This window comes from Polyodon spathula, chromosome 3 (assembly GCF_017654505.1).
Source record: "Polyodon spathula isolate WHYD16114869_AA chromosome 3, ASM1765450v1, whole genome shotgun sequence".
Taxonomy (NCBI): domain Eukaryota; kingdom Metazoa; phylum Chordata; class Actinopteri; order Acipenseriformes; family Polyodontidae; genus Polyodon; species Polyodon spathula.
The window spans coordinates 25,963,386-25,990,843 of record NC_054536.1 but is presented as its reverse complement, the minus strand read 5'-3'; the positions used below and the strand labels follow the sequence as shown (position 1 = coordinate 25,990,843).

The window sequence follows — 27,458 nt, the reverse complement described above, 5'->3', positions numbered from 1 at the left end:
ATCAGATTCTGAGAAAGCAAAAAGTTTCCAGTGTTTCAATGAAAGGGTTCTGATTATAAATAGAGTCGATTATGTAGTTTGTGCCTGCTGTGTGCTTGAATTTATTTGCATTCATTGAGGACTGTACGTCTCATCGTTATCTTCAGGGTGAATCCTGCTCAGATGTGTATTTTTAGCTTATTTGTGTCTTTTTGTCTGATTATCCTTTAGCCTTGATTTATTAAGAACGTGCATTTCATTGTTTTGACAGTCGTGTTTCACATTAGGGTGTGTCTAATATTAGAATAAGATGCAATTTGCAGAAAAAAACCCAATCCTTCACAAATTGGGCCCAAAATAATTTGTGACATGTTTATTCCATTTGTATTAAAGGGATGACTTCACATCATCTATATGTTACTAATATTTTATTTCTTACCTGATTTATATCCTATTTCATGTATTATGCATGACTCTATTGTTTCTGAGGGGTATCATGTTCTAAACAATTCCCCATTTCATCAGAAAATGCACCTTGAGGAGTCTTTTGAGAAGTGTTTTTTGCTGGAATGGTTTAGTAAGCAAGGAAAATGATTGCCTAAACAGATACAATAGTCAAAAAACATAGAAAAAATACATAAAAGTATATTAAAAAGATATTCTCAAACTGTACACGATATACTATAAGTATCCCTTAGTCGCATGATACTCGAAAATGTTACAGTAGATGCCTTTGTGTATTTCAAAATTCACATGTGTATTCTGCTCAGAAGCATATCTTTTCATTGACAGCCAATCATGCTTACCAACACATTCTGTGACAATGAGGATTGAACATTAGCATTGTGAACATTAAAAACACATATTCCACAGTGTTTAACAAACGATTTTGCCGATCGTATATTTTGTTCTAAATACACATATTAAATAATGCAACACAGGTACAGTATAGCTACTGAGTAATTTCAAATGTAACTTTCAGGACAGGGAACAAATCCACTTCAATAAAATTCCCAACAAAGACTTTGTGTTCTCGGTTTATTAGCAATAGTTTTTCGTTACAGTGCTGAGTATGCTTGGATCTATGTCATTGAGAAAACATATATTTCCTCTTCCTGTTAGCATATTACCCTCGACTCCTCAGGAGTGGAATAGAACGTACTGCGGCTGCATATTACCGTCCTTTACGTCGGTTTAATGCAACTCAATCACACGCATGTGTCACAGTGCTATGATTGCCATCTAATTAGTCACCACAAAAATGGAGGAACAACAACAGGCAATTATTATCATCCTTGTACTGACAAAGATCACTGCGTGTGTAAAGAGAGAGCTTTATATTGAAAGCAGATGCTGTAGTTGAATTTGAATTTCTTTTGCTACGATAACCAGAGAATATATTATACAGCTTGGAAATAAATGTGGTAAAAGCTGTCTGCTTATATACATGTTGTATAAATGTACACAGTGTGGTATTCATTTTATTCCACTGGGAAAAGCAGAATGTCCTTACCCACTCTCTCTGCTTTTACTTGAAGAAGGAAACATTGGGCTAAATCACTGCTGCCTTTTATAGACATCTCCCTAGTTATAGGTCTCTTCGTAAGTCACTTTGCAGCACAACAGCTGTGTTCCTTTAGGCGACCATTTTTTTCAGTTGCAACTTCTCATTGATTCGGTATACAGACTTTTTTGTAAGCCTCCCATAACCTTCCTACTTAATGTAGGTGCCCTGATCAAATTAGCTGAGCTTTTTCCTGCGTATTTAATTTTCTAGCCATGGTTATTGTACTTGCTATTCTCTCAACCGTTGAATATCGCATGGCTATATGAAAGGTTATATGTGAAGCACACAATTTGGGTTAACTGTATGAAAATCTATCATGCTACAGTTTTTTGTTTTGTTAAGGTATTCTTGACATCTGATGCAAACTAATTATGCATTGAAACTAAATCCCTTGCTGACATATAAAGCAACCAGATACCATTTTAGAAAGCAAACCTTGTGAGTAAACTAGACTTCAGATGGTATCAGATGGTATCTCTTTAATGATGAAATCATCTTGTCTTCAACCCAAGTTTCTAGTCCTCTTTTGAGACAATGAAGTATTCAGGTGTGCAGTATTTTAATATTTTTATGCATCACCATGGCAACTGTTTGAAATGTACCTTATTCTAAACACCCTGACTTCAGACATCAGAACATATAACTCAATGTCATACTGCTGTATTTTAGCTGGAACACATTTTGATTTTGATACTATATGTTTGTTGGACTAAAAAAAGGGGGGTTGGTAAAAAGCTAGAAAGGTTTGCTGATGAAAGAAGTCTGCAAGGCTTTCTATATTGTTATCAGAGGACATTACTCAATGATTTCTGCCGCCATCAAGGAAGATTAAGGTGTAATCTGCATGATGGCCCATAGAGTCATCACTTTTAATTTGGACACACTCAAGCATCTATTAATCACTATCAGTACTGCTGTCTTGCTCATTGTGACCAAAACTGCCTTTAAAAGAGAGAGATGTGTTTTTACATTTATATTACAGGATGCATATCAGAGATTACTTCAGTATACTAAGGGATGGCCTCAACCACAGCGGCTTTTTCTGAGCAATTACAAACATTCTCAGTATGTTAAACTCACAGACGTGTTTAGTTGGCAAGTTGATGAATGGAGAAGTATAAAGGTCTGAAATGTATCATTTAACAAATTAATAACAATTAATAACAAAATATTTTATAAATAGAATATGACTGTAAATTTAATTATACATGATTTCCTGAATTAAGGATATATATTATATATATATATATATATATATATATATATATATATATATATATATATATATATATATATATATATATATATATTGTAACAGAACAAGGGGTAGGGTCATTAATGGGAGGTACTTGAGGGCAAGTTGTTGTCAAACTATGGCCTCACATTACCTTAAACAAGATGGCCGACATGGGGAGACTGCATTTCCTAGACAGCCACATGAATGGAAATTATGTCACAGTGATAGGGCGTTTGTATGATACATAAAGGGACAGCTCCATTGAGATAGTGAAGGAGTAGGAGACAGCATTGAGCTGTGAGAAGTAGAGCGAGAGAGAGAAAAACTTGTGTGAGACTGAGTTACTGATACCTGTGAGTTTTGACCTGGACTGTTCTGATTACTTGATTTGTGCCCTGACCCTGTTTTGTGTGGATAACCTGGTACTTATACCTGACACCTTGCCTGTTTACTGACCTGCTTTTGGAACTGTGGAATAATAAATCAGGTGCTGCCCTGTTTTACACTGAACTTTGTTCTGTGTGGACATATTTGTGTGTATCTCTCCTGCTTTAATGTGCACAAATTTATCACTATATATATATATATATATATATATATATATATATATATATATATATATATATATATATATATATATATATATATATATATGTGTATAATGTGTGTGTGTGTGTACTTGCAGCACTACAGGGATATCAGAGATGCTTATTTTTTGTACCTGAAAGACTTCTCTTACCATTTAGAGTGTCCTGTTACAGTACATCACTGTTTAAGACATACACGGCTGTGGCAGCATGAAACAAACTAATTCAGTAGCACAATAATGACTTCTTTTTTGTCCATCTGCTTGTCACTTCACTTCAGGAGCTCTTAATAAGAAGCTGATGAAAAGCTATAGTCTGTGATTGCTGTTGCAGGTGTGAGGTAACTTTTACACAGGGTCAGTGGAGCTGAGCACCTCCTGTTTGATCCTACCCTTTCAGTCTTTCAGTTGTGCTTCCATCTGCAGCCGAAACAGTACAGAGACAAGAGAGCAACTAACAACCGGGGATTCCTGAACTGCCCGGGCATCCCCTACATCAATAACACTTCTAAAGCAAGGGGCAAAGGAGACTTTTCTCATAAAGTTCAGATGCCATTGAGTCTGTCTTTGTACAGTCGACAGTTCTGTTGAAATGTTAAGCTTTCTGTCAGTTTAGTTTTTCTTCTTTTTATGTTTCATCTTGAGTGATTCCTATCTGCAAAAAACAAGGGCATGCTTTTTGAAAAACAATATACTGTACAATTTGCTGGTTTTGTCTGCCGGTTCACCCCCGTGCTTAGGACAGCACAGAACCTGTTAATGGTCAGGGATATACAGTGCCTATTGAAAGTCTACACCCCCTTGAACTTTTTTTTTCACATTTTGCTGAGTCAGTGCCTCAGAGTTTCATGCATTTAAATGAGGATTTTTTCCACTTATCTACACACCATACCCCACACTGTTAAGGGGAAAAAAGTTTTTATTGAGAAAAAAATATATATTAAAAATACAAAACTAAAAGATCATAATTGGATAAGTCTCCACCCACCCTGAGTTAATACTTGGTGGAAGCACCTTTGGCAGCAATTACAGCTGTGAGTCTGTTGGGATAGGTCTCCACCAACTTTGCACACCTAGATTTGGCAATATTTGACCATTCTTCTTTACAAAACTGGTCAAGCGCTGTCAAGTTCCTTGGGGAACGTTGAAGGACAGCAATCTTCAAGTCATGCCACAAATTTTCGATTGGATTTAGGTCAGGGCTCTGACTGGGCCACTCAAGGACATTTACCTTTTTGTTCCTTGGCCATTCCAGTATAGCTTTGGTTGTGTGCTTTGGGTCGTTGTCATGCTGAAAGGTGAACTTCCGTCCCAGTGTTCTTTGGGTGATGCACTGTGCTGGGTTTGCGTCAAACGTAACGCTTTGCATTTAGGCCAAAAAGTTATCCAACCAAGCTATTTCAGTTTTTGTTTTTGATTAATTTTCTACAAATATCTAGAATATTTTTTTTCACTTGGAAGTTGTGGGGTAGGATGTGTAGCTAAATTAAAATATATATATATATTTTTTTTTTTTTCATGCATTTTAATTCCAGGCAATAAGGCAACAAAATGTGAAAATTTTGAAAGGGTGTGTAGACTTTCCATAGACACTGTACCTATTGCTAAAAATGAAAGAATCGTGTGTAGACCCTGTTTGCCAGTAGGTCTTATAGCTGGTTTTTTACACCCCTGTTTATTAACACATTGATCCCAACGCGTACCCACACACTGTATAAAGGGTTTCTATATTTTGTTTTAAAAAGCAAACAAAAATATTTCTCCGTCTCTCTCAATTGGGATGTGGCTCTGGAAATGCAAATCCATACCTATAAGCTCATTGAAGAAGCTGACTATAATTAAGGCGATATTGTGAAACATCATTTTCTAGCAGTTTAGGACAAAAATGAGTTTGTGACTTGGATGCGAATGCTTATGTTAATTAGATGATTATAACAGGGCATATATCATTTTATAAATTTTACTACGATAGCACAGATGTTTGTTCCCTGTGACTGTGCATAAGGAGTGGCTGAATCAGCATCAGCCTATACTCGCTGTTAGGGGGTTTGTCATTATAAGAAAGCATTTTTTCACAGCATTTTTTTGCTGTTGCTGTACTGTACCTTTCATTGCATTGTTTGCCAACAAGCATAAATGTCCATTGTCATGTAATGAAAAACTAGTTTCTGGAGGCCGAGCCACTGCTGCTTATTACCTTATTTATGTTATTTACCAGTGTGATAATACTGATTATTATTTCAACAATGTAAGTTATACAGTTTCAAAGCCTGCCAGCAAGTTTTTGAAGTTTGGTCAGGAGGGACAGCTGCCAAGAACTGAAGGCTAAAATCAAAGTTTCAGCCATCAAGCAATAATTTAGTTTTGTGTTTTACTTCAAAAGGACTCTGGTTCACAAAGCTTCCCTGTTTGGCGGCATAATCATATTTCTATTTTGCTAACGTGGGACCTGTGGGGTCATTTTATTTTTCCTCAGCTCCCAACGAGCCTTTGCTGTGCAAATTCGCAGATGGAGGGCAAAAGAAACGACAAAATCAAAGCAAATACCCCCAAAATGGAAGGTCGTGGCCCAGAGAAGGAGAGGTGAGTCCAGTTTGCTGCAGAAGCACCTGCAGCAAGATCCCTGCAGCTGCAAAGGAGGAGTCCGTAAATAAAATCTGGGTTGTCTGAAAACTTAAGCCCTTAAAGACAGTCAATCGCACTGCTGCAAAGTTGCAATGAAAAGTAAAGACAAGTGTGCTTATGAGACCTTTTTAATAGGCTTAGACATCTGGGCACATTTATGTCTTGCATTTCAACCAGCCTCTTATCTTCTTTCTTGTAATATGTCTGGGAATGGTCAACACTAAATGATGCTAGTATTGCTCTAAAGTACGTAATAGGAAGATAATTTATTTAATGTCTTGGTATAATAATACAGTAATAGCAGTTTTTAAAGGAATAGTTTTCAATATGGCTTTACACTGTTTTGTAATTGGGTGGGGGGCAGATATCTTGATTTGAATTAATTAGGGCTTGGAAGGATATCATGGAGCCTTGGGTTTAATGGACAACTCATGAGTGCATTTGAGTGCCAGTTCATTTTGCTTGTCTTGAGATGAGGGAGTGCAATTGGACAATCTAAATTGGGTAGAAAATCAAGGCTATAATAATTAGGTACTTCTAAAGATTTTGTTTTTAAATTGACATACACCTTAAAACATAGGTGTCTAAAATTACTCTTCTGGTCCATAGTGTACTGCAAGTGATAATAATAAATATTGTTTTTTTACAGCAAATACTTGTTCACAGCTATTGACTGTAACTGTGTGCAACATGGTTTGAGAAAAAAAAACTAAACAAAATGGGAAAACAATAAACATTATGCTCTGAGCATAGAAGTTGCCTTCAAAGAAAAACTATGTCACAAAATGACAAGCCAACTATCTATTAGTGTTTATAAAACATATGCCAGGAAGTACCTTCTGGACACTTATGCTTTGCTGCAGTAAGAAGGTAGCCTGGTCAGATAAGATTCAGGGCACTGCCCATGTTGACTGAGTTTTGGACCAGCACCAATTGGAATCTCCCACACACTTCCTCTATTAGCTATGATTGAATCCACCCGCAGTGTCACTTTCACAGGGATCCTTACATTGAATGGGTTTGGGAGCTGAAGTGGCTGTACTGCTCCAGCATGTGCACACTTTACTGCCTGATTGCACCTGTGGCAGGAGTTGCTGTCCTGACCGAAGAACTGGTCTAGTGCCAGCTTGTTTGTGTGTCTGCAGTAGGCACTGACTCCCAAGTGCAAATCTGTGCCTGGCCTGTCGGCTGCTGTCTCGGCAGGAAATGGTAATCCAAAAAGAGTAGCAGTGTGTGGCGTCTTGTTAGCCTCCTATATAAATTGGATGTCTGATTGCTGGGAACTCCTCAGTGTTGGTTTAGGTCCTCTTTCTAAGGTGACAGCCCATCTTAAGCTCAATTAGATGAGTGTCCAAACTTTCTTCCCAGCTAAAGAGCATGTGGCTCGTTCAAGTTGATGGCATCGCGTGGCCAGATAAGCAGGCCTTCAGCAAAAGCTGACAAACAACTTCCAGTGATATTAAGTCTCATATTGTTGTGGAGAGATTTAACTAATGGTAGAGGTAACAGAGGAAGCATTTTCCTATGTTGATCTTCCATTTGAACATATACAATATAATAACAAGGCCTATAGAAAGTTATACATTGAATTGTATATATTATAAAAGACATAATTTTAAAGTAATTAAAGTTAAATTCATGGCTATTATTATTATTATTATTATTATTATTATTATTATTATTATTATTATTATTATTATTATTTCTCAATGAATTTAGAATAAATCAATACTGCAGGATCTTTGAACCCAGCAGCTGAATTAGAAACTGATATGCTGCAATCAAAATATATTTTATTTACAGACATGATCAGCTTATTAAATTAAAATACTACCCACATACCCATTGCTTTGGTCCATTGAATATCTTCAGGCAAGAACAGCCAGGTTAATTTTATCGATACTCTGAGGGTGAGTTTCATGTATTTAAAAATAACCACTTTAACTACAGACCAAGATCTGTGTTGTTATGCCTCCTGGGGAATAAATTAATGGTACAGTATGTCATCCAAGCCAGTGCTTTAGGAATTATGTTGGTGGTCACAAGACTAGTGCATGTGGCAGGGAAACATTTGAATTGGTTATGGGCCTTCTCCTCCACATGCCCAATTGAAGCATTGTCAGAAAAGTATTGTCAGCTAACAGAAGGGACAGAAGAGAGCTGCATCCATGCACATTATAAACATTTACGATTCAGGATGGCTTGGTAGTCTACCTTTAAGAGCCCTTGGAAATCATAGAAGCTTAGGTTCATGGACAACTTGATATATCTAATACAGCAATTAATCAGTTGTTAGGAAGGAATAATATGATTCAGATACAATTACTGGTATATTTATAATGATCATTAGCTAAAAACAGTACCATAACTTTAAGAAGGCATTGTGCACATGGTGGGACAGTTTCAGTTTACCTTGTACCTTTTAAATAATGTGCATCATCTGTATAATGCAACAAAATGCTTCTAAAATTTGTAAAAAGGTGTACATGATATTCTGAAAAATATATTACATTCAGGGGGAATGGGTCTGGGGAGATATTTCAACTATTAGGATCAAATCAAGGTATTATAGTGGTGGCGAAAAGTGTTACAGAGTACTGTATTTGTTTTGCTTCACTTCATTTTTGGGGTCTAAGGTAACACATACTTCAAATACTGCTGGAGAATGCTGTAGCTGCCATCAAACCAGTTGTGCATTTAAAGCTCATCTGTGTGAACTACCAAAGCAAACTGATTTTTGAAAACAAACCTACATCTATTGAAATCTATGTAGTTTTATTGCAAAAAAAAAAAAAAAGAAATCTGCATTCTGTAACACTATAAAGAAAAAAAATGATAGCTCTTATATGACCACTGTAGCTTGCGAAAATTATCTAAGGTGGTGTAGCCAAGATTGTTCTCTCTACAGCTACCATCAATAAACGTTACAAATTTAGTTACCTACATTTAGGGATACAGTAGCTATGACGGATTGCTGTTTGCTGTATATTTGAAGCATAAGAAACTGTTCTTATTATTGCAAGCTCGATGCACACAAAGATCCAATTACCCACTCATTTCAAATAATCCTAAACAAACCCCAATACTGACAATATGGATTGTTCATGAACAGCATAGGATTATTCATGAAATAAAAAAGACTGAGCTAAATGTAATCAAAGTTCTGTCAGTGGTGGTCTTTCGCCAGTTTATTTTTCCTTGTATTCTTTCTGAGATGTTTAAAAATCTCTCTAATCTTTTTTTACAGACTGGCATGGCTTTAACATATGACCCTACAGCCGCTATGCAGAACGGGTAAGATTTTATTTTCATATATTTTGTAAGTAATGTTATGTAATTCTGATGACATCTGCTGGTTCCTTCTAATGCTGCACTGTAGTTTCTGCTCTCTGCCTCACTTTATGCAAGTTTACAGCAGTCATCCGTAGTGAAGCACAGTAAAACATTATAAAACATAGTAAAACAATGTAAAGAACATGCCATCATAATTCTCTTAAGGGTGTTTTTGGGGGTTAAAACTTGTAAACATTTGGAGACGGTTCTTTTATGACGTTTGTAATCTTTCAGAAATTTTTCATATTGAAATTAATCAAATACAGTTTGGAGAGGTCTGTGTTAAGATGCTTTCAGTCGAGTTCAGGAGCTGCTCTTCGGTTCTAATTGCCTGTCATGGTTATATAAGAACATAAGAAAGGTTACAAATGAGAGGAGGCCATTCGGCCCATCTTGCCTGTTTGGTTGTTAGTAGTTTATTGATCCCAGAATCTCATCAAGCAGCTTCTTGAAGGATCCCAGGGTGTCAGCTTCAACAACATTACTGGGGAGTTGGTTCCAGACTCCCACAATTCTCTGTGTAAAAAAGTGCCTCCTATTATCTTTCAGAATGCCCCTTTATCTAATCTCCATTTGTGACCCCTGGTCCTTGTTTCTTTTTTCACGTTGAAAAAGTCCCCTTGGTCGACATTGTCAATGCCTTTTAGAATTTTTAATGCTTGAATCGCTGCGTAGTCTTTTTTGTTCAAGACTGAATAGGTTCAGTTATTTTAGCCTGTCTGTATATGACATGTCTTTTAAACCAGGAATAATTCTGGTCGCTCTTCTTTGCACTCTTTCTAGAGCAGCAATATCCTTTTTGTAGCACACTGACCACAGTATTCTAGATGAGGTCTTACTAATGCATTGTAAAGTTTTAACATTGCTTCCTTTGATTTAAATTCAACACTTTTCCCTGTATATCTGAGCATTTTGTTGGACTTTTTTATAGCTTCCCCACATAATCTAGATGGAGACATTTCTGAGTCAATATAAACTCTTAGATCTTTTTCATAGATTCCTTCTTCAATTTCACTGTCTCCCATATGATATTTATTATGCACATTTTTATTGCTTGCATACAGTACCTTACACTTTTCTATGTTAAATGTCATTTGCCAAGTGTCTGCACAGTTCTGAATTCTGTTTAGATCATTTTGAATGACCTTTGCTGCTGCAGCAGTGTTTGCCATGCTTACAAACCAGAATCTAAGTCATTAATGTAGATTAGGAAGAGCAGAGGACCTAGTACTGATCCCTGTGGTACTCCACTGGTTACCTCGCTCCATTTTGAGGTTTCTCCTCTAATCGGTACTTTCTGTTTTCTACATTTTAACCACTCCCTAATCCATGTGCATGCATTTCCTTGAATCCCAACTGTGTTCAGTTTGATAATTAATCTTTTATGTGGGACTTTGTCAAAAGCTTTCTGTAAATCTAAATAAACCGTGTCATATGCGGATCTCATCCTGCCCAGGGGATTTGTCTATTTTGAGAGCTCCTAGTCACTTTAACACTTCTGCCTCTGTTATGCTAAAGTTACTTAAAACTGGACAGGAACAGATCGACATGTGGGGCATGTTGTCCATATCCTCCTTTGTAAAAACTTGTGAAAAGTAATCATTTAATATATTAGCTATTTTTTCTCTTCATCTATGGTGTTGCCATTTGTATCTCAGCCATTTTACCTCCTCCTTAAATGTTCTTTTGCTGTTATAATATTGGACAAACTTTGAACTGGTTTTAGTCCCCTTGATAATGTTCATTTTTATTTCTCTCTTGGCCTTTCTAACTTCCTTTTTGACTTGCACTTGCAGTTTCAAGTACTCTTTCTGTGTACTTTGTTCTTGGTCCCCTTTAAACACTCTTGGTGCCTTTTTTCTGTGAATATATATTTTTGAATTGGTCTATTAAACCATTTTGTTTTAGATTTTGATTTGTTTACTTTGGGGATATATTTGTTTTGCGCCTCTAGTACTACATTTTTAAAAAAATAGCCACCCTTTCTCTGTGGATGTTTTCTCTAATTTACTCCAATATACTTCTTAGTTTGTTTCATTCCTTCATAGTTTGCCTTTTTAAAATTGTAAACCTTAACTTTAGTCGTTACTCTTTGGGTTTTTAAAAATACTTCAGACCATGTTGTGATCTGAGTTTGTCAATGGTTCTCTGACCTCTATTTTAGTTATTCTGTCTTTGTTATTTGAAAAGACTAATTAAAGGCATGCACCCCCCTCCCCCTCTATTTGGTGCCTTGACTAATTACATTAGGAAGGAGTCATTTGTAATTTCTACCATTTCAATTTTGGCTGTCATGCTCCCCACCAGGTTTTCCCATTTTATATGGGGGAAGTTTAAATCCCCCATTAGTTTGGCTTCTCCTTTGCTACACACATTTCTAAGGTCTTGTATAACATATTATTTTGCTCTGTATCTGAATTTGGCAGTCTATATCATAACCATGTTATTATGCCCTTTGAATTTTTGTCCATTATTATACATTATTTTTTTCTTACAGATTTAACACCTGGGCTTCAAGACTATTTTTGATGTATAGTGCTACCCCTCCACCTCTTCTGTCCTGCCTGACTTTCCTATACAGTGTATACCCACTAATATTATATTCGTCTCCATCACTCTTGGACCAAGTTTCTGTAATATCTATCACATCATTTTCACTTGTTAGTGCATTAGCTTCAAGTTCTAACATTTTGTTTTTGAGACACGTACATTTAATGGCTATCTTACCTGACTTGTTGCCCTTGTTTCGATGTAGTCTCCCTTCTGTTTTTTTATTGATTTCTTCCCTCTTCATTTCTAGTTTATATGTACTATAACATATGCTACATTTTTCCAGAGTGCCTTTATAGAAATAACAGCCAGCTCCATCTAATGAAGTGCCACTTTGGAAAAAAGATTCCTTTTGTTTTTTCTGGCATTATGTGGCTGTGCCCTAGATGGTGCTTGTGCTGGCTAACTATACATTACACATGTCTACTGCAGGCAACTAAAACTGAAGAGCAGCTCCTGAATACATAGTCGAAGCATGTTAGCAGACTTATCAAAAACCAAAAACGCAATATTTGAGTAATTGCAATAAGAACTACTCAGCATAATTGCAAACATCATAAAAAGTTAAGGATGCAGGAACAAAAAAAGTTAGAAAATGTAATTTAAAGCTGCTTGCTTTTAAGTGAAACTCATAACCACAGATATCCCGTGAATGGAAACCAGTCTTACTGCAGTTTCAGAACTCCACCCACTAAACAAAATGTACTGTGCCACTGAATCTGTAACGTAGACTGTTATCACATCACAACCCTGCTCTGAACATTCCCCTGAAGAGAGTCTGAACAACAAGCCAGCATATGCAAAAACCCAGTCTCATTCATGAGTTATGAAGTACAAACAAACAGAATTATTTCTATTATATTCTATTATTTCATTTTTTCAAGGAAATAACATCAACCATACTGATAATGAGAATAACGTACGTTAGAAACTCAACATGTTACAATTTATATCATAAATGGGATTTCTTTGAGATGTATAATGCCATACAGCTCCAGAAATAAAGGCGCTCCAATTGGCTGAAAGTTCCTGAGCAGTCTATTATAACATATAGTATAATCAAAGTTTCTACCTACAGTAGCTATAGGAATAATCGATGCTAGTGAGCTGTAAATGTGCAACATATGGGCTGGAAGGGTGTCCAGAACACCTGCTTCCTCCTGCATCTCTGAAGGCCAGTCCTGCTTTGGACGAGTTCTCTGCAAAGCAGCATGATGCTATACTTTGAGCTTATTTGACAGCTGAAAAAAGCATATACTTAGTCTCCAACTAGTTTCTCTGTCTGGCTTGTGCAGGAATACTGAAACAAAAACACATTGGAAATGTGCAAAAAAAACACCAATTATCAAAAGCCAGCCATGTGGAGATCAAAAAACACAAACTAAGTTTCAAGAAACCACTGGGGCAACCCAGGCCAGCACCAAGCAAATAGGCACAACTGTAAAAGTGGTGGGGGTCAAGGTTGCCCCAAATGTTTCTACTAACTTGTGTTTTTGATGCAGGTTGCTTGAAAAACACAAGCCAAGTTAGTAGAAACAATAACACACACATTACTGGAATAGCAAAATTGTTCATCCTATATCAAGGCAATGTATTGTCGTTTGGATAGGTTGAAAGGGTTAAGATATGGATCTATGTAGTGTAGCGATTGTGTAGGTGGTGTGGAAGTATGACTAGTTAGGGTTCAAATCCTGCCTTTTTTATATAAACAGTCTAAATTCATTATAACGAACCCCCCTGGGACCTGAAGAAATGTTTGTTTAGCAGGTTGTTCACTATAATATAATATCTACTGTATCAGAATAATGAAGAAACACCCTGTGTGGGAATCAAACCCAAGTCATGATTCCAATGCAGCTTGTAATGCAGATGTTTTACCTTTCACGCCACACGGTTTGTCCTTCCATTTCACAACATTTGCAAGTAGTATAGCAATAATGTTCCAGTTTTTAACGAGTAACGAGACAAACAAGATTTTGTAAATAATGATTATGTGTTATCCCGATTGTATTGAAAGCTTTCATCTGATTGTGCAAACTATCATAATAAGCTTGATCCATTTATTTAGTATAGTGTAACGTTTTCATATTTAGGAAGTAGTACTCCTGCTTCAGGGAGACAGTGTTGAATTCTCAAAACGTTTGGTTTGTTTGAAACTACAGAGAATTCCTGTCAGGTGCCGGAATTCACTGCACCAAAATAATAACCTACGTTTTAGTCTTGGCACTTTCACTGCATATTCTCTCCGGTCACAGCTCACACGCTCACTCAGTCACACCCACAGTTTCTCATTCAAGTTCAACATTGGACTGTCTCCAGTCCCCAGGCTTGTGCACCCCTTATATAACCTCCCGTCGTTTCCTGCCGCTGTCCTGCTCATCAACTAGTCACATCCATGCTCTGCAACCCCTGAAAACAGCAATGCACATTCTCCCCACTCATTCATTCACTCCCCCTTATCATGCTAAGTAATGACGTGATCTGTTCCCCTTACAATACAAGTAACATGAAAGACAGAAGAGACAAACTGAACAGATAACAAGTCCCGGGCTGCACTGTAATGGGTTGACCACTAGATGTCACGAGTTAACGCATGTATGCACGCCATTTCCATAACGAATTGTGGATAATGTCAATTGGTTAACTGCTTGTTAAAGTTAATGACACCTCGATAGAAATGGTTTCACTGATAGCTTTGTGATGGGAGCACAGAGGCAGAAGGAAGCAGTAGTAACAAAAATAAACCAAAACTTAAGTATACTTGAGAAACGATCGTCTTGTGAAGGTGCCTAGTTTAACTGTTACGTGCAATGGTCTTTGAATTAAAATGACATTACAGTACAGTATTTTACTGTCAGGATTACCACTGCATTTAATCATCTAGCACTGCAATCCCCCCTCCTCCTCCTCCTCCTCCTCCTCCTCCTCACTGCACTGCAATCCTTCTCCCTCTAAATCACACAATAAAACTACTGTAATCAGTATGTATTCAATAAAAGTGTCTGGGGGCTGCAAAAATCAGGAGAAAAAGAAGGAGGACATTTTTACCTTTGGCTATTTATTTCTCTTACTGTATGACAGGTATTGAGTTTTTTCTACATTTCACCTAAGAGTGTTGGGAACTACAAATTAAACGTGAAATGGTGCTTTTGGCTGATTTACTTTTGCTGCGCCAATACCTTAAAAAAAAAATTAAACTATCCGTGCTGTATAGAGTCTCGCTGATAACTTGGCACGAGGAACTACAGGTATAGTGGTAGTCTCATTTTGAATAGTTGAGCTGGGTTTCCTCTTTGAAATTAAGCTCTTGGGTTAACTGGGTTGTTTTACCGTCAGTTATGCTGAGCTGATGGGATTGGGTTGAGTTGTAGTAGACAAGGAGATGAAGACAGCTTTGGGAAGGACAAAAATGAAACTACAGCAATAATGAAAACACTGTTATGTTACTACGGCTTTAAAAACCTGTCTTCTCTCAGCCGAGATAAGAGATTGTAAGGGTCACTGAAGGCTACAAATGCTCAAGACTTTCCAGATCATGCTGATTGCAGATGTCATTGATTTGAAAGAATAAGAAGTACAAAGGAGCATTCAAATAACACAGAATGGTACCAATGTATGAAAACCCTTGCTGTCTATTTATATATCTTTTTCTATTGTCCTATATTTATATTTATTTTGTATATATTGTATATATTTGTTTGATTTGCATTTTTATTGCCTGCAACTTATATACTTTTATATTTTGTTTAATTTCTGGAAGTCGCTTTGGATAAATGCATCTGCTAAATAATTCAATAATAATAATAACCAGTGGTCTTCTCAACCTGAGAGCTCAGAAATCACCAATCCAGTTTTGTTATTTTATTTCTTAATGAGCATAAAACCCCCACATCTAACCCTTTATTTCCCCCCTACTACACGGAGTAGGAGAACATGACAAAACCATCAATCAGTATTGTTTCTCTGCTTCTCAGACTCCTCCCTTTATTCTGATTTCCAGATTTTATTCGTCACCATACAGTATTGCAACAAATCGAATGATTGCACAGACATCAATCACCCCGTTCATTGCTGCTTCTCCGGTTTCAACATATCAGGTAGGTAATGCACCTCAAATAAATCAAAAGAGTGGGCGGACTTGAGAGAGGGGTTTTTTTTTATCTCTCGTAAAGCATGATGTCAATTGACATCTGTTTTGTGGGTGGATTTGGGAATGTCCAGTAAGGAAAACGTTCTGTACTGAAAACAGCTGCTAACAGAATTGTATTTTATTCAGTACTCATTTGTGAATGGTTTGGTCCCTCTGTATCGAAGCCTGTTGCTGCAGTGGGTAGTTTATACCATTTACACCAGGAAAATAAAACTCAGAATTAAATTACAACTAGAACCAGTAAAATGATTGAGAAAGCATAAAGATAAAAGGGGATAGTAAAAAAAAAAGAAAAACAGTAAAAACTTTGTGCAAAGTTTGAAGTTACTTACTCTGTAAATAATTGTTAGTGATTTCTTTTTTATTGTAATGATAATCATTGTTTTTTCAATGTTTGTTTGTTTGTTTGTACTTTCAATCTATGGAGGAAGGTAATGCCAGAATTCTCTTAGAGAACCTGTCCCATCATTTTTTTGTTCGAAAATCACAATGGGAAGCATTATGCCTCGTTGAGAGAACAGGACGAATTTCTGAAAAACAATGAAATCAAAATTGTTAGTTTCATGCTTTGAATTAAAGTTCAGCTATACATGCTCTGGTCACACTCATAAATTCAGCTTCCAGTATGTATCAGATAGTGTGGACTGATTTCTTGACAATCATCTGTTCACTTCCTAACACTCGTAGCAACATGGAGCAGTGTGAAGTAAGACATGCTAACAACAGCCTCCACTGTATCCCAGTGACTGCTGATATTCTACCCCTGATGGGATTCATTTAGACATTGGTTGTTTTTTAAGGAAATAAAAAACAATGTGGCTTTCTAGATTTTTTTAATGAACAATGGGGCTTTGTATTTATGACAGCGATTAAAGAAAATATATACAGATTTATTTAATCCATAAAAAAACAATGTAAAGCCTTTGTGAAACGGCCATTTGTTTTGTATCATGGCCAAAAAAAAACATTATACCCTGGGCTTGAATGTTTCAGTGTATATATGTGTGTATTAAATCACTCATCTTTCTTGAGCAGACTTGGGTTCCTCACTGAAACATAATGAAAGATGTTAATTATACAACAAGTTTTAAAGGCTTTGCCACGTAATGTGGTAATTTCCAATTTACTCTTTGCACCTGATCAGCTTGATTAAACACTGTGCCTGACTGCTGACTTAACAGGTTTTGTGGTGTTTCAGTGAAGAACAACAGTCCCTTCAAAACAAATAGCCTTCCATTAAAATCTGAGTGATCTAATATGGTATTTTAGGCAGGAATTAAGTCATTTAAAAAAAATAATTCAAGACTTAATTTAAACAATATCTAACATAATCAAATACATGTCCAGTATACTTGATTTTCGTATGGCTGAAAAGATTCGTGACAACCAGCTTTCTGATTGCACTCATTTTCTTTTCACAGGTCCAGAGCACCTCATGGATGCCTCATCAGTCCTATGTTATGCAACCAACAGTAAGTTGTTCCATAGCCCATTTCCCTGCACATGCAAAGGCAACAGATTGTGTTCTGATTATGGCGTGTTTGGATAAGGTTGCATTGCTCATGTTGACAGTGGTATGACAGTAGATTAGGTAATCCTGGGTTTTGGATGATTGGGTTTCAGATAATAGAGTGGCATGTTTTATATTACTGTGCTTTGCAAGTTAACCATCTACTTCTAATAAGTCACTAGCTGCGCACAGTGGTGAAAGATGTGGAAAATCATGTCTCGCCAGTTTATCTAATTACTGTGTTTGAATAGTGAAGCCTAATTTACTGCAGTAGCGCAAAAATAAACTAGTAACAATTTAGAAACACTTCTGTATGAAAAGGAAGATTTTATTAGTAGATTTATTCAATCATATTTGGTTACTCTTTTAACACCATAGATCTGTGTAGAGATCAAGGAAACAGTTCCACTTAAAAGAGCAGACTAGTAAACTAATATTGAGTATACAGAATCTTTACAGATAAAATCATTTGTGGTTAGATGTTTCACTAGTTCAGACGCTCAGCACAAAAGGGGGCAATGGTTTGTCCAAGCTGCCAATGGCAATCCCGAATTTCACATATATTTTCATTAACATGATATAGCCAACAGCCTGTTAGTAGAACTCATTTGTATTGGGTGACAGGTGCTCTGGAAGAACCCACAGTAAAGACTCCAACTGAACCATGGAGGAGAATGTTGTGTTTTGCCACAGCCAATCAGAAATCTCTTTTATCTCCCAGGCTACACAGCATTTATAGCCCATTCAATCTGAAGAGCGCTGCACCTAGCACCCTGCAATAGAGACAGGTTTAACCTGCCTGGGAACATCCTCGCCCTACTTCTGTAAATATAATACGGTATACCGAGATAAACAAGGATCAATGTGTAACCTTCACAGCATGGCATCTGCTTAAAAAACAAAAAATTTGGTACACTGACGGGTTAGCTGTGAAGCTCTCCACATTAAGTGCGATAGGGCTTTTTGTGTTTCTTTTTGTTTTTCTTTTAAGTGTGCCGCTCTCTTGCAGCCAATTTGCTTCTCTGTTTGCACAGAGTGTTTTATAATACAAACCTGTTTTTTGCATCTCAAGCACTGAGAAGGATGCTTGCTTATTGCAGAGTTATTCATTTTGCAGGAACTCCCCTGAGCTTAATTCAAAGGGTACGGTAATAACAAAAATAACCCTATCCAACATTGCATAGAGGGTAGAATGTTAATCAGATGAAGTGCTGGCATTGCTACCACTCAGGGTTACTGCTCTAATGTTTACTGATAAGACTGACCTTATTAAACTATACTAGCAACCACTATTTTACAGCAGGACGTTGTGAACACGTTTTTTTTTTTTTTTTTCTGCCCAGTGTATTCTTCAACCTAACACTTGAATCGCTGCAGAAGTGCATGCGTGTCTAGGAAAGATATCTCCTCTCAAAACTGCTGACCACTTAGCTGATCTAATAGGCCAATATGTATGTATTATAATATGGATGTAGTACAGATAGCTGCCCATACTGTTCTGATTAGCTCAGTCCGAAGAACTTAATCCTAGTTCTGTCATTGAAAATGACCTTCAGTATGGTGGTGGATTTAAACACAGAAACAATCTTGGACTAAACCAGACAATTGCTAGAAGCAATGTGGAAATATCTTTTCAGTCTTGTTTACATCTGCAGAAGCAAGAGGTATATTTATTGCTATGCAGTTCGCTCTTTAACAGATGAAAAAAAAAAGCAAAAACAAAATAAAACGATTGTGACTTTGTCTGCTACCAGCTTATAAATGAGACACGTTTCACTAAATTATTAATGCTGCTAAGCTTCCCACCTGGGACCTCCTTTGAAATCTGGAAGGTCTGTCAAGACGTTTAGTGCTTGAAACTAGGCCCGTAACTGCTGCTCATTGGATAAAAAGGGAATCGCTTCTTGAATCGCTGGTAAATAATATTTTCTTAAAGTACAGATGGCCTAGGATATAAATAACATCTTCCACCACTGCAAGTGAAAAATGAACTGACCAGCTCAGGATCAACCTTTTTAACATTATCATAGAAATAAATAATAGGTGCAGCTATAAAACATGTTCTCCCTGGCTGTTGTTTGAAGTTACACATTAAGAACAGAGAGCATGATGCCCTTTTGGTCCTGTGGAGCTGTCAGGAAAGCAGTAATTGCACTCATTGTAGTCATGAGTTCAATGTGTGAAAACTAATGTAAATATTTCTTTATAAACTTTTAACTTGATCTGCTGAGTGACTCTGATAAGGTGCAGTATTCAGTTCTTACATTGCTTTAAACGGGCAGGGGGCTGGCAAAGGAAATCATCTGTTGTTTAATTAAGTCTTTCTCCCATACTAGATTCTGGCATTTCATTTTCATCCATCAGGTGTCATTTGCATGTAAGTTGTACTAAAATCAATAAATAAACCTAGAAATATTCACAGTAAAAAGTACAGCACAAATGCGTACCTAATATACTGGCTCTATATAAAAAAACATATGTAAATGTGACCAGGTAATTTTCTGATACTACTGTATACCCGGCAGTGGTTTGAATAAGTTATTTTTTTACCACATTAATGTTCTAGTATAAATGCCTTGTCAGTACTGAGTTACTCCACAAAGTAAGCAGCAATAAGCTTAAGGCTTTCTTTTGGAGACAAGTCTGTACGTTAATACTTACAGTGCACAAACAGGGGATGCAAACATGATGAGATACTGGGGGCTGATGTTCAGTTGTGAGAAAGATATGCAATGTTTTTACATCAACTAGCAGTACATAATCAGAAGCAAGGAATTAAAAAAACAAACAAAAAAACAACAAGAACAAACATGCAGAAAAGAGCTTGTTAAGATCTGGGTACAAGATTTACTAAAAGTCTATTCATTTGTTATATTTATACTTCGTGCAGTTGTTGCCTTTTTTGTTCTGCATGGATTATTTTCTCTGGAATAAAACCTAAATAATTTAAAAGTACAAGTTTTAGTATTTGTATTGTGTTTTTATATTCAGAGAGAGGTATATGAAGGCTCAATCAGAGATTGTGATTGACGGCCGATGTGGGCGTGGTCAGACCAGGAAGTTAACACTCAGGATGCTGTGATTGCGGGGTGTAAATGTGAACTGCTGGGCTCACGTTTATATAAATAATATAAAACATGCTTTTAAACAAAACACAAAAGAAACTCAGCAATGGCCAGAAATAAACAAAACACTAAACAAAACACGTTGGTGCGAACTAGCATGAACAGCAATTTTTTTTTTTTCTGTAAAAACACGACTACCGTATCTCCACTCTCAACTCTCAACTCTTCACTGGCACACAGTGCACCCTTTCCCATTAAATACCCTGTGAACTATAACTACACAATTACCCCAAAGCTCCCAACCGCACGTAAGCAATTAAACAGTAAAAATACCTTTACTATAACACAACACACGCAAGTGGAGTTTCACTGAAGCATGCATTCTTACAGAGATCAATTAACATACATTCATTCTTACGTGAACACAATCTCCCAACCATGAACAAACACTGGCGAACAGGTTGTTACATTTGCCCTTTACAATAACAAACAATTAACAATAGGCACACACACACACACACACACACACACAAATATTATCAGTATCTTAAATTATTTATTTATTTATTTATTTATTTTTATATTTATTTTTATTTTACTGTGAATGAGCTTAGTCTGGAACGCTACACTAATTCATATTCTCAGGAGTCTAAGTCAAATGTATACTGTCAGTTTTTAATGGAGTTATGGTAATTACAGCACAATCAAAAGTACATTTAAAAGTACTGTGCATTTTATTGAAATGCTTTTTATAAGTTTACATTGGAAATTAACTGCACTTGAAACCTGCCTGTCCCATTTGGATCACGGGCATTTTTAAACCACAAAACCCAGGCGTCCTCAACATCAAGCACTGATCAAATTGGTTAAAGTATTCGGGGGTATCTTGAAATCTGCAACATCTTTTTTTTCTTTTTCTTGTATGGTAGCGCATTAGCCATGTTTTTGCACTGTTTCGTGGAAATTGCATTGATACGTTAGCACTGTGGCAACACAAAATGCATCATAGGATCAGTAGTCCCAAACAGCACTAAAATACAGTACAGAGGCGCTAATCTGGATGCATTTTTTTTAAATATCCTTTGCATCAGCTGTTCACACTAAGGCAATTAACTCTATTCTTATTTTCCAAAAAAGTTCATACTAACAGTAAATTTGTGTTAAGCAAATTCATATTGTAAGAAGTAATTTACAATAAGCGACTGAAATTAATCAAACCCAAGTTTGCTTTAACGGGTATTTTATTTGTGTTTGTGTACAATGTCTCTAATTAATGCCTGTGCCAGCCAGCATTTTCCTATTGATATGAATCTCAGAAAGACAAGAGAGCTCTTCCTGACCTTGTAAGGTCCCAAATGACTCATTCGTCTCAGACTGGCTGGCTTTCCCAGCACTGTACTTGGGGTTGTAATTGATAAGACACACACACATATGCTTTGGAAAGCTGTCACATATGTACTGCTTTTGTATATCCCCGTCACTGACAGAAGCCAAAGTCATCTTTCACTGACATTCTTTAAGAATGAGGCCATCTCCAGGGCTGGGGAGAAAAGTGCTGGAAGAGAAACGCTAGAGTCTCTTTTATGAACAAGCCCAAGTAAACATTTTGTTCCTTAACATAAATTGTATACACTTCAAAATACAGGCCCTTTAACCGTACATTGCAATTACAGTGTAGTTACGATGTTGTAATATTTACATAGCACACTGGGGTAACTATGGTATGTAAAACATACACAAACCACTTGTATACAACTGATAATTTTGTGCAAGTGCATGTGTTTACTAGCAGTTTTAGAAGCACCTGATGGCGAAACCATAAAACAAAAAATTGATGAAAAGAAACAAAGAGGCCACGAATGCTCTGCTCCAGTATATACCTGCACTCTTGTGTGGGTTTCCATAGTAACATAACGCAAAGAAATACAATAGTAAACTATAACTTAAATTAGACATACCAGATTTGACAAATTGCAAGCCGATGATCACCTTGGAAAGCTGTCTTACTCTTACAACAGACAACCAGAGAACTAATCCTACTAGTTCCAGGAAACTAATTACAACCAAGCAGTCCCACCCTCTGGCTTTGTACAATATTATAAGAAAAAGGCAAAGATTTTCTTTACAGTAGTTGAGGTAATGTGCCTGTATTCTGAAGCTTTTCTTTTGCATTTATTTATTTATTTATTTATTTATTTATTTATAGCTTCTCTAATATGAGTCTCAAATGAGAGATCAGAATTAAAGATGACCCCTCAAACTCTTAATTTCTAGTTTAAGTTTAAGAGAGACTGCAAGGGTCAAGCTCATGTAATCCCAAATTGCCTTTTAGTTGGTTCTGCAAGCCCACTTGCATAACCTCTGTTTTATCTGAATTCAACATTAGAAAATTCTGTGACATCCAGTGCTTGATGTATGTAAGGCAAGTAGCTAATAACACCCAGGCAGAAGAAATTCCTGGTTTTAGGGATCATCAGCATAGTTCACTCCATGTCTGCGGATAATGTTACCTAACGATAGCACATATAATAAAAATAGCAAAGGACCTAGAATGGAGCCCTGTGGAACACCAGACAACTTCGATAATGCCGATTTTACCTCCCCAGTAGAGACAAACCAAACCCTATCAGAAAGATAAGATTTGAACCAGAATGAACAAGATGACTCAGTAGGATGGAATGGTCTACAGTATCAAAGGTAGCACTTAGATCTAGAAGAATTAAAACGGATGGAAAGCTTGAGTCAGAGCTTACCAGCAGATCATCACAACTCTGATAAGGACCACCTCGGTGCTGTGTGCAGCACAAAAACCAGACTGAAGCTATTTGAATATACCATTTAGAGTTAGAATTTTTTGTAACTGAATTGCAACAACTCTCTCTAGAACTGTATCTAAGAATGGTAGGTTGGAGATTGGCCTGTAGTTATTGAGGACTTTAGGGTCCAAACTGTGTTTCTTAAGCATAGGCTTTACCACAGCTACCTTAAGTGCTGAGGGAACTATACCAGAGGAAGGTGAATCATTTATAATTTTGTATCTGTCACTAGTTGTAAAACAAAACCTTGGAAAAACAAATACAGTACAATGCAAATGTATTATATATATATATATATATATATATATATATATATATATATATATATATATATATATATATATATATATATATATACCCTTCATACCATGGCATCCCAGAGCACTGTACAAAGTTAAAAATAAAACAAAAGAGCTCATATTTGCAAAATACTCCAGTTTCAACTAATTATATAAAAGCACATTAAAAAAATATGTTTTGGACATTGTCCAATGTCCAGTGTTTCAACCTGCCTGAAGTCAATCGGAATACATTTTTTTTGGAACAACTAAAAATTCTACATTTTCTGATCTTAAGGAACGAATAGGAATACACAGAGTTAGAAGCTCTTGGAGATAGGATGACTCTAATCCATGAAGGATTTTATAAGTTATCATGGCAACTTTAAAATCAATTCAGTAACTTACTGGTAACCAATGTAAGGACCTAAGTAATAGTATGATGAGAAGAATGAGTGAAAGAAAGCAGTCTGCAGCTGCGTTTTGGACAAGCTGAAGCCTTTTAAGTTTAGTGACAGGTCTACCAACAAACAAGGAACTGCAATGATCAAGACAAGAGGTTCTGAATGCATGTATCAGCATCTCTGCATCCCTGGTATCCAGCACAGACTTCAATTTGGAATCATTTCTCAAATGATAGAGTGCTTTTCTGATATCAGAACATGGAAATCAAAGGAAAGCTCAGGGTCCAAGGTAACACCCAGGTTGTTCACTCTAGTATAATTGCCATTTAAAGTAATATGGATGGGTTCAAATTCCACTAGACCCAATTTAGAGCCAGTTAACAAAGCCTCAGTTTTGTTATGGGTTTTTTTTCAACCATGATTGGATCTCAGTTAGACCCTTTGTAAGAGTATTTATATCTGCCTGTGCTGGAAACAATGCATAGATTTGCGTATCATCAGCACAAAAATTGAAGCCATGATTGCATTTCCTAATAATATTCCCAATAGGTAGCATATACACACTGAACAACAAAGTGCCCAAAACAGAGCCCTGAGGAACATCAAACTGTACAGCATCTGTTTCAGAGGTGCAGTTGCCCAGTGAAATAAATTGCAGATGGTGAGATAGATAGAAAACAAACCAATCTAGAACTTTCCCAGAAAGACCAACATGAGACTGCAGATGGTTTAACAAAATCTTAGGATCAATGGTATCAAATTCTGCAGAGAGATCTAACAAAACAAGAATTGAAAGCATACCAGCGTCTGTAACCATATAAAGATCAATGCAAACTCTCAGTAAAGCAGTCTCAGTAGTATGACCAGATTGGAATTTCTCCAGCAAATCATTACTGCTGAGATGGTCATAAAGTTGGTCAGCTAATTACTTTGGCTAAAAAAGGTATAGGGCGGTAGTTTCCTAAGACCTCAGGAGAGAGCTCATGTTTCGTAAGATCAGCGTTACCTGTCTGTTATCAGCATGTAGAGAAAAAACACAGAAATGTTTTTTTCTTCTTGAACTGCAATGGTGCTTCGGGTGGCCCATAACTTCCTGCTGCTGCGGGTTGTAGCAGGGAAATGCCTCTTGAATTAGATAACAAGAGGCAAGATGGCTCCATGGAGGGAGACAGATGTATGTTTGAAACTATAAGGAGAGAATATAAACAAAATGGACCTGGAAGGTTTCCTGTGGAGTACTGTAGCCAGAAGCCTATATGACATGGTAAATTAACTATGCACGTTAACATCATGGTGTGATACATTCTGAATGAATGAGCCGAGGCCTCAAACACACAGCTTTATTGCTGTTCATAGTTATTGTGGTACAGTTTGTGCATGTGGGCTTCAAAAGGGCCACTACAGGGTTTATTTTGATTATGTCATTGGTTTGTTCTGTGCCAGTACGTAAAATCAACTCTACATTGACCAAATAAGACCAGTCATGTGTGATTATATCCCAGAGCAGCAACAATATAAGACAGATGATTTTTGTTTTTGTTCCTAACTGAATGATTATATTACCACTCATATTCCATATATTGTATATTTCTACAACACAGCGAAACACTGGAAAAAAGGAATTGGGCTAATAACGCTGGGTAGTATAATAAAAGTGTTATTTCTTTTTCGGTTTCTGCTGAAATTCTGGTGAAAGATTAATTACGCTGTTCAGTTCCTGTCAGCTATGAGGAGTCATTGGCTGGAAGGAGAACGTTTCAGTACACTGATAATGACGTGTGGTCCTTGTGTTTCGTAGGGTGCTATGATAACCCCAGCAATGGACCACACCATGTCAATGCCGCCAGCCAGTATGATGGGTCCTCTCACTCAACAAATGAATCATCTCTCTTTGGGTACAACAGGAACAGTAAGTTACTGGTTGGATTTATTTATTTATATTTATTTTTATTTTGTGTCTGTCTGCTGTTAAAGCACTGGTGAAATCCAACGCGAGAATCGCCTACGCTGGATGCACCTTGTGGCCTGTGCTTTACCATCTCTTTGTTTGTAGTCGAACAGGAATGTTTAGCCTTAAGAATATATATATATTTTTTGCCTTTGGTAGTTTAATGTTGACTTTTTTTTAAAGATGGAATGTTGATGATGAGCCAAAAGAAAGCATGTGGGTAGCAGCACAGAACAGTTCAAATAAAGTTCCCTGAAGTGTTGCTTGACCATAGCATTGTAGAAGGTAACACATCTAAAGTGATTTCCTTAGAAAACTGCTGTGTTATTCATCAATGTAATACTTAAATTGTTTTATGGAATTGGCCACTGATCTTTTTAATGGTTAACTCTGCAGTCTGTGCTTAGTAGTGCAACCAGTAATACACTAGAGTGTGCTCCCCTGACCACAAGTCCCTATTGGCTTCTCATGGATTGTGTGATGTAAGGCCTGTGAGATAAGGCAGATCGTGTAGCACATCTCACATACAGTATTATACAACATGCCACTCTCAACTTTCAGAGGTAATTATAATAAGTCTGAGACAAAGCAGGTAACTCAGTTAATTCATTTGAAAATATTTTTTGTAACGTGGAAAAGTTAAATTTTACTTTTTTGTATATAATAATAATAATTTGTTTACCATTGGTTCTCTCCTTTCTCTCCCTCGGGTATGTTGACTGTACATTTTTAACCAGTGAGAAATACCGTTCATGGGGAAGGTTATTACTGTATAAGATCCATTAAATGTATCTGCTAACTATATGCATAAAATATTGTATTACCTGGCAAGGGACTTGGTAGGTAGCATAAACACTTGCAAAAAGATCCCAGATCCAAGTCCTGTCACCTCACCTCAATTTAGCAGCTGCCACGCATGGTGCATAGGGAAGGGATTGTTGAGACATAGCAGCGAGATCAGATACATTTATAATAGTTCAGCTGTTGAAAGACAGTAGGGGGAATACAACATGACAAGCATGGTGGTCTTAATGCTGGTTTTCAAAATGCTTGTGCCCACTGCACAAAACTATGTTAAAATATGATGATTTGATATGTTGGTCTGTCTGAACAGTGATTTAACAATGTGGTTTTAGGTTTGCCCAAACATCACAGGGATAGTAACTTACGTTTTTGGAAAGCTCATCACTAATGTTCACCAGTCTGAACCGGACTTAAAAAGAGAGCTCCAGTCATTAACACATCACTGTAGCCCCAAATGTGCAGCCACACATCAAAAGGAGCTGAAAACCAAACCATCACACTAAAATAGTTTTGGCTGTACTTTTGCGGCTGGAATTAGCCAGCAATCGGGGTGTGGGTTTCCTAAATAAAAGAACCACGCACCCACACTGTACTGACCAAAAATTC

At 36.8% G+C, this 27,458-nt stretch overlaps 1 protein-coding gene across 7 annotated transcripts in view; it reads left to right on the top strand.

Annotated features, from left to right (window-relative positions):
* The window catches only part of rbms3 (RNA binding motif, single stranded interacting protein), a 362,894-nt gene that overhangs the window by 319,212 nt on the left and 16,224 nt on the right, over positions 1 to 27,458 (top strand). For 6 of the 7 annotated variants that reach the window (XM_041244820.1, XM_041244822.1, XM_041244824.1 and 3 more), the window contains 5 exons: positions 5,846 to 5,952; positions 9,242 to 9,288; positions 15,878 to 15,974; positions 17,449 to 17,499; positions 25,899 to 26,009. In XM_041244820.1, coding sequence (XP_041100754.1) covers positions 5,846 to 5,952; positions 9,242 to 9,288; positions 15,878 to 15,974; positions 17,449 to 17,499; positions 25,899 to 26,009 — 413 coding nt within the window. The remainder of the gene's footprint in view (positions 1 to 5,845; positions 5,953 to 9,241; positions 9,289 to 15,877; positions 15,975 to 17,448; positions 17,500 to 25,898; positions 26,010 to 27,458) is intronic. The other variant, XM_041244823.1, reaches the window with a different exon arrangement.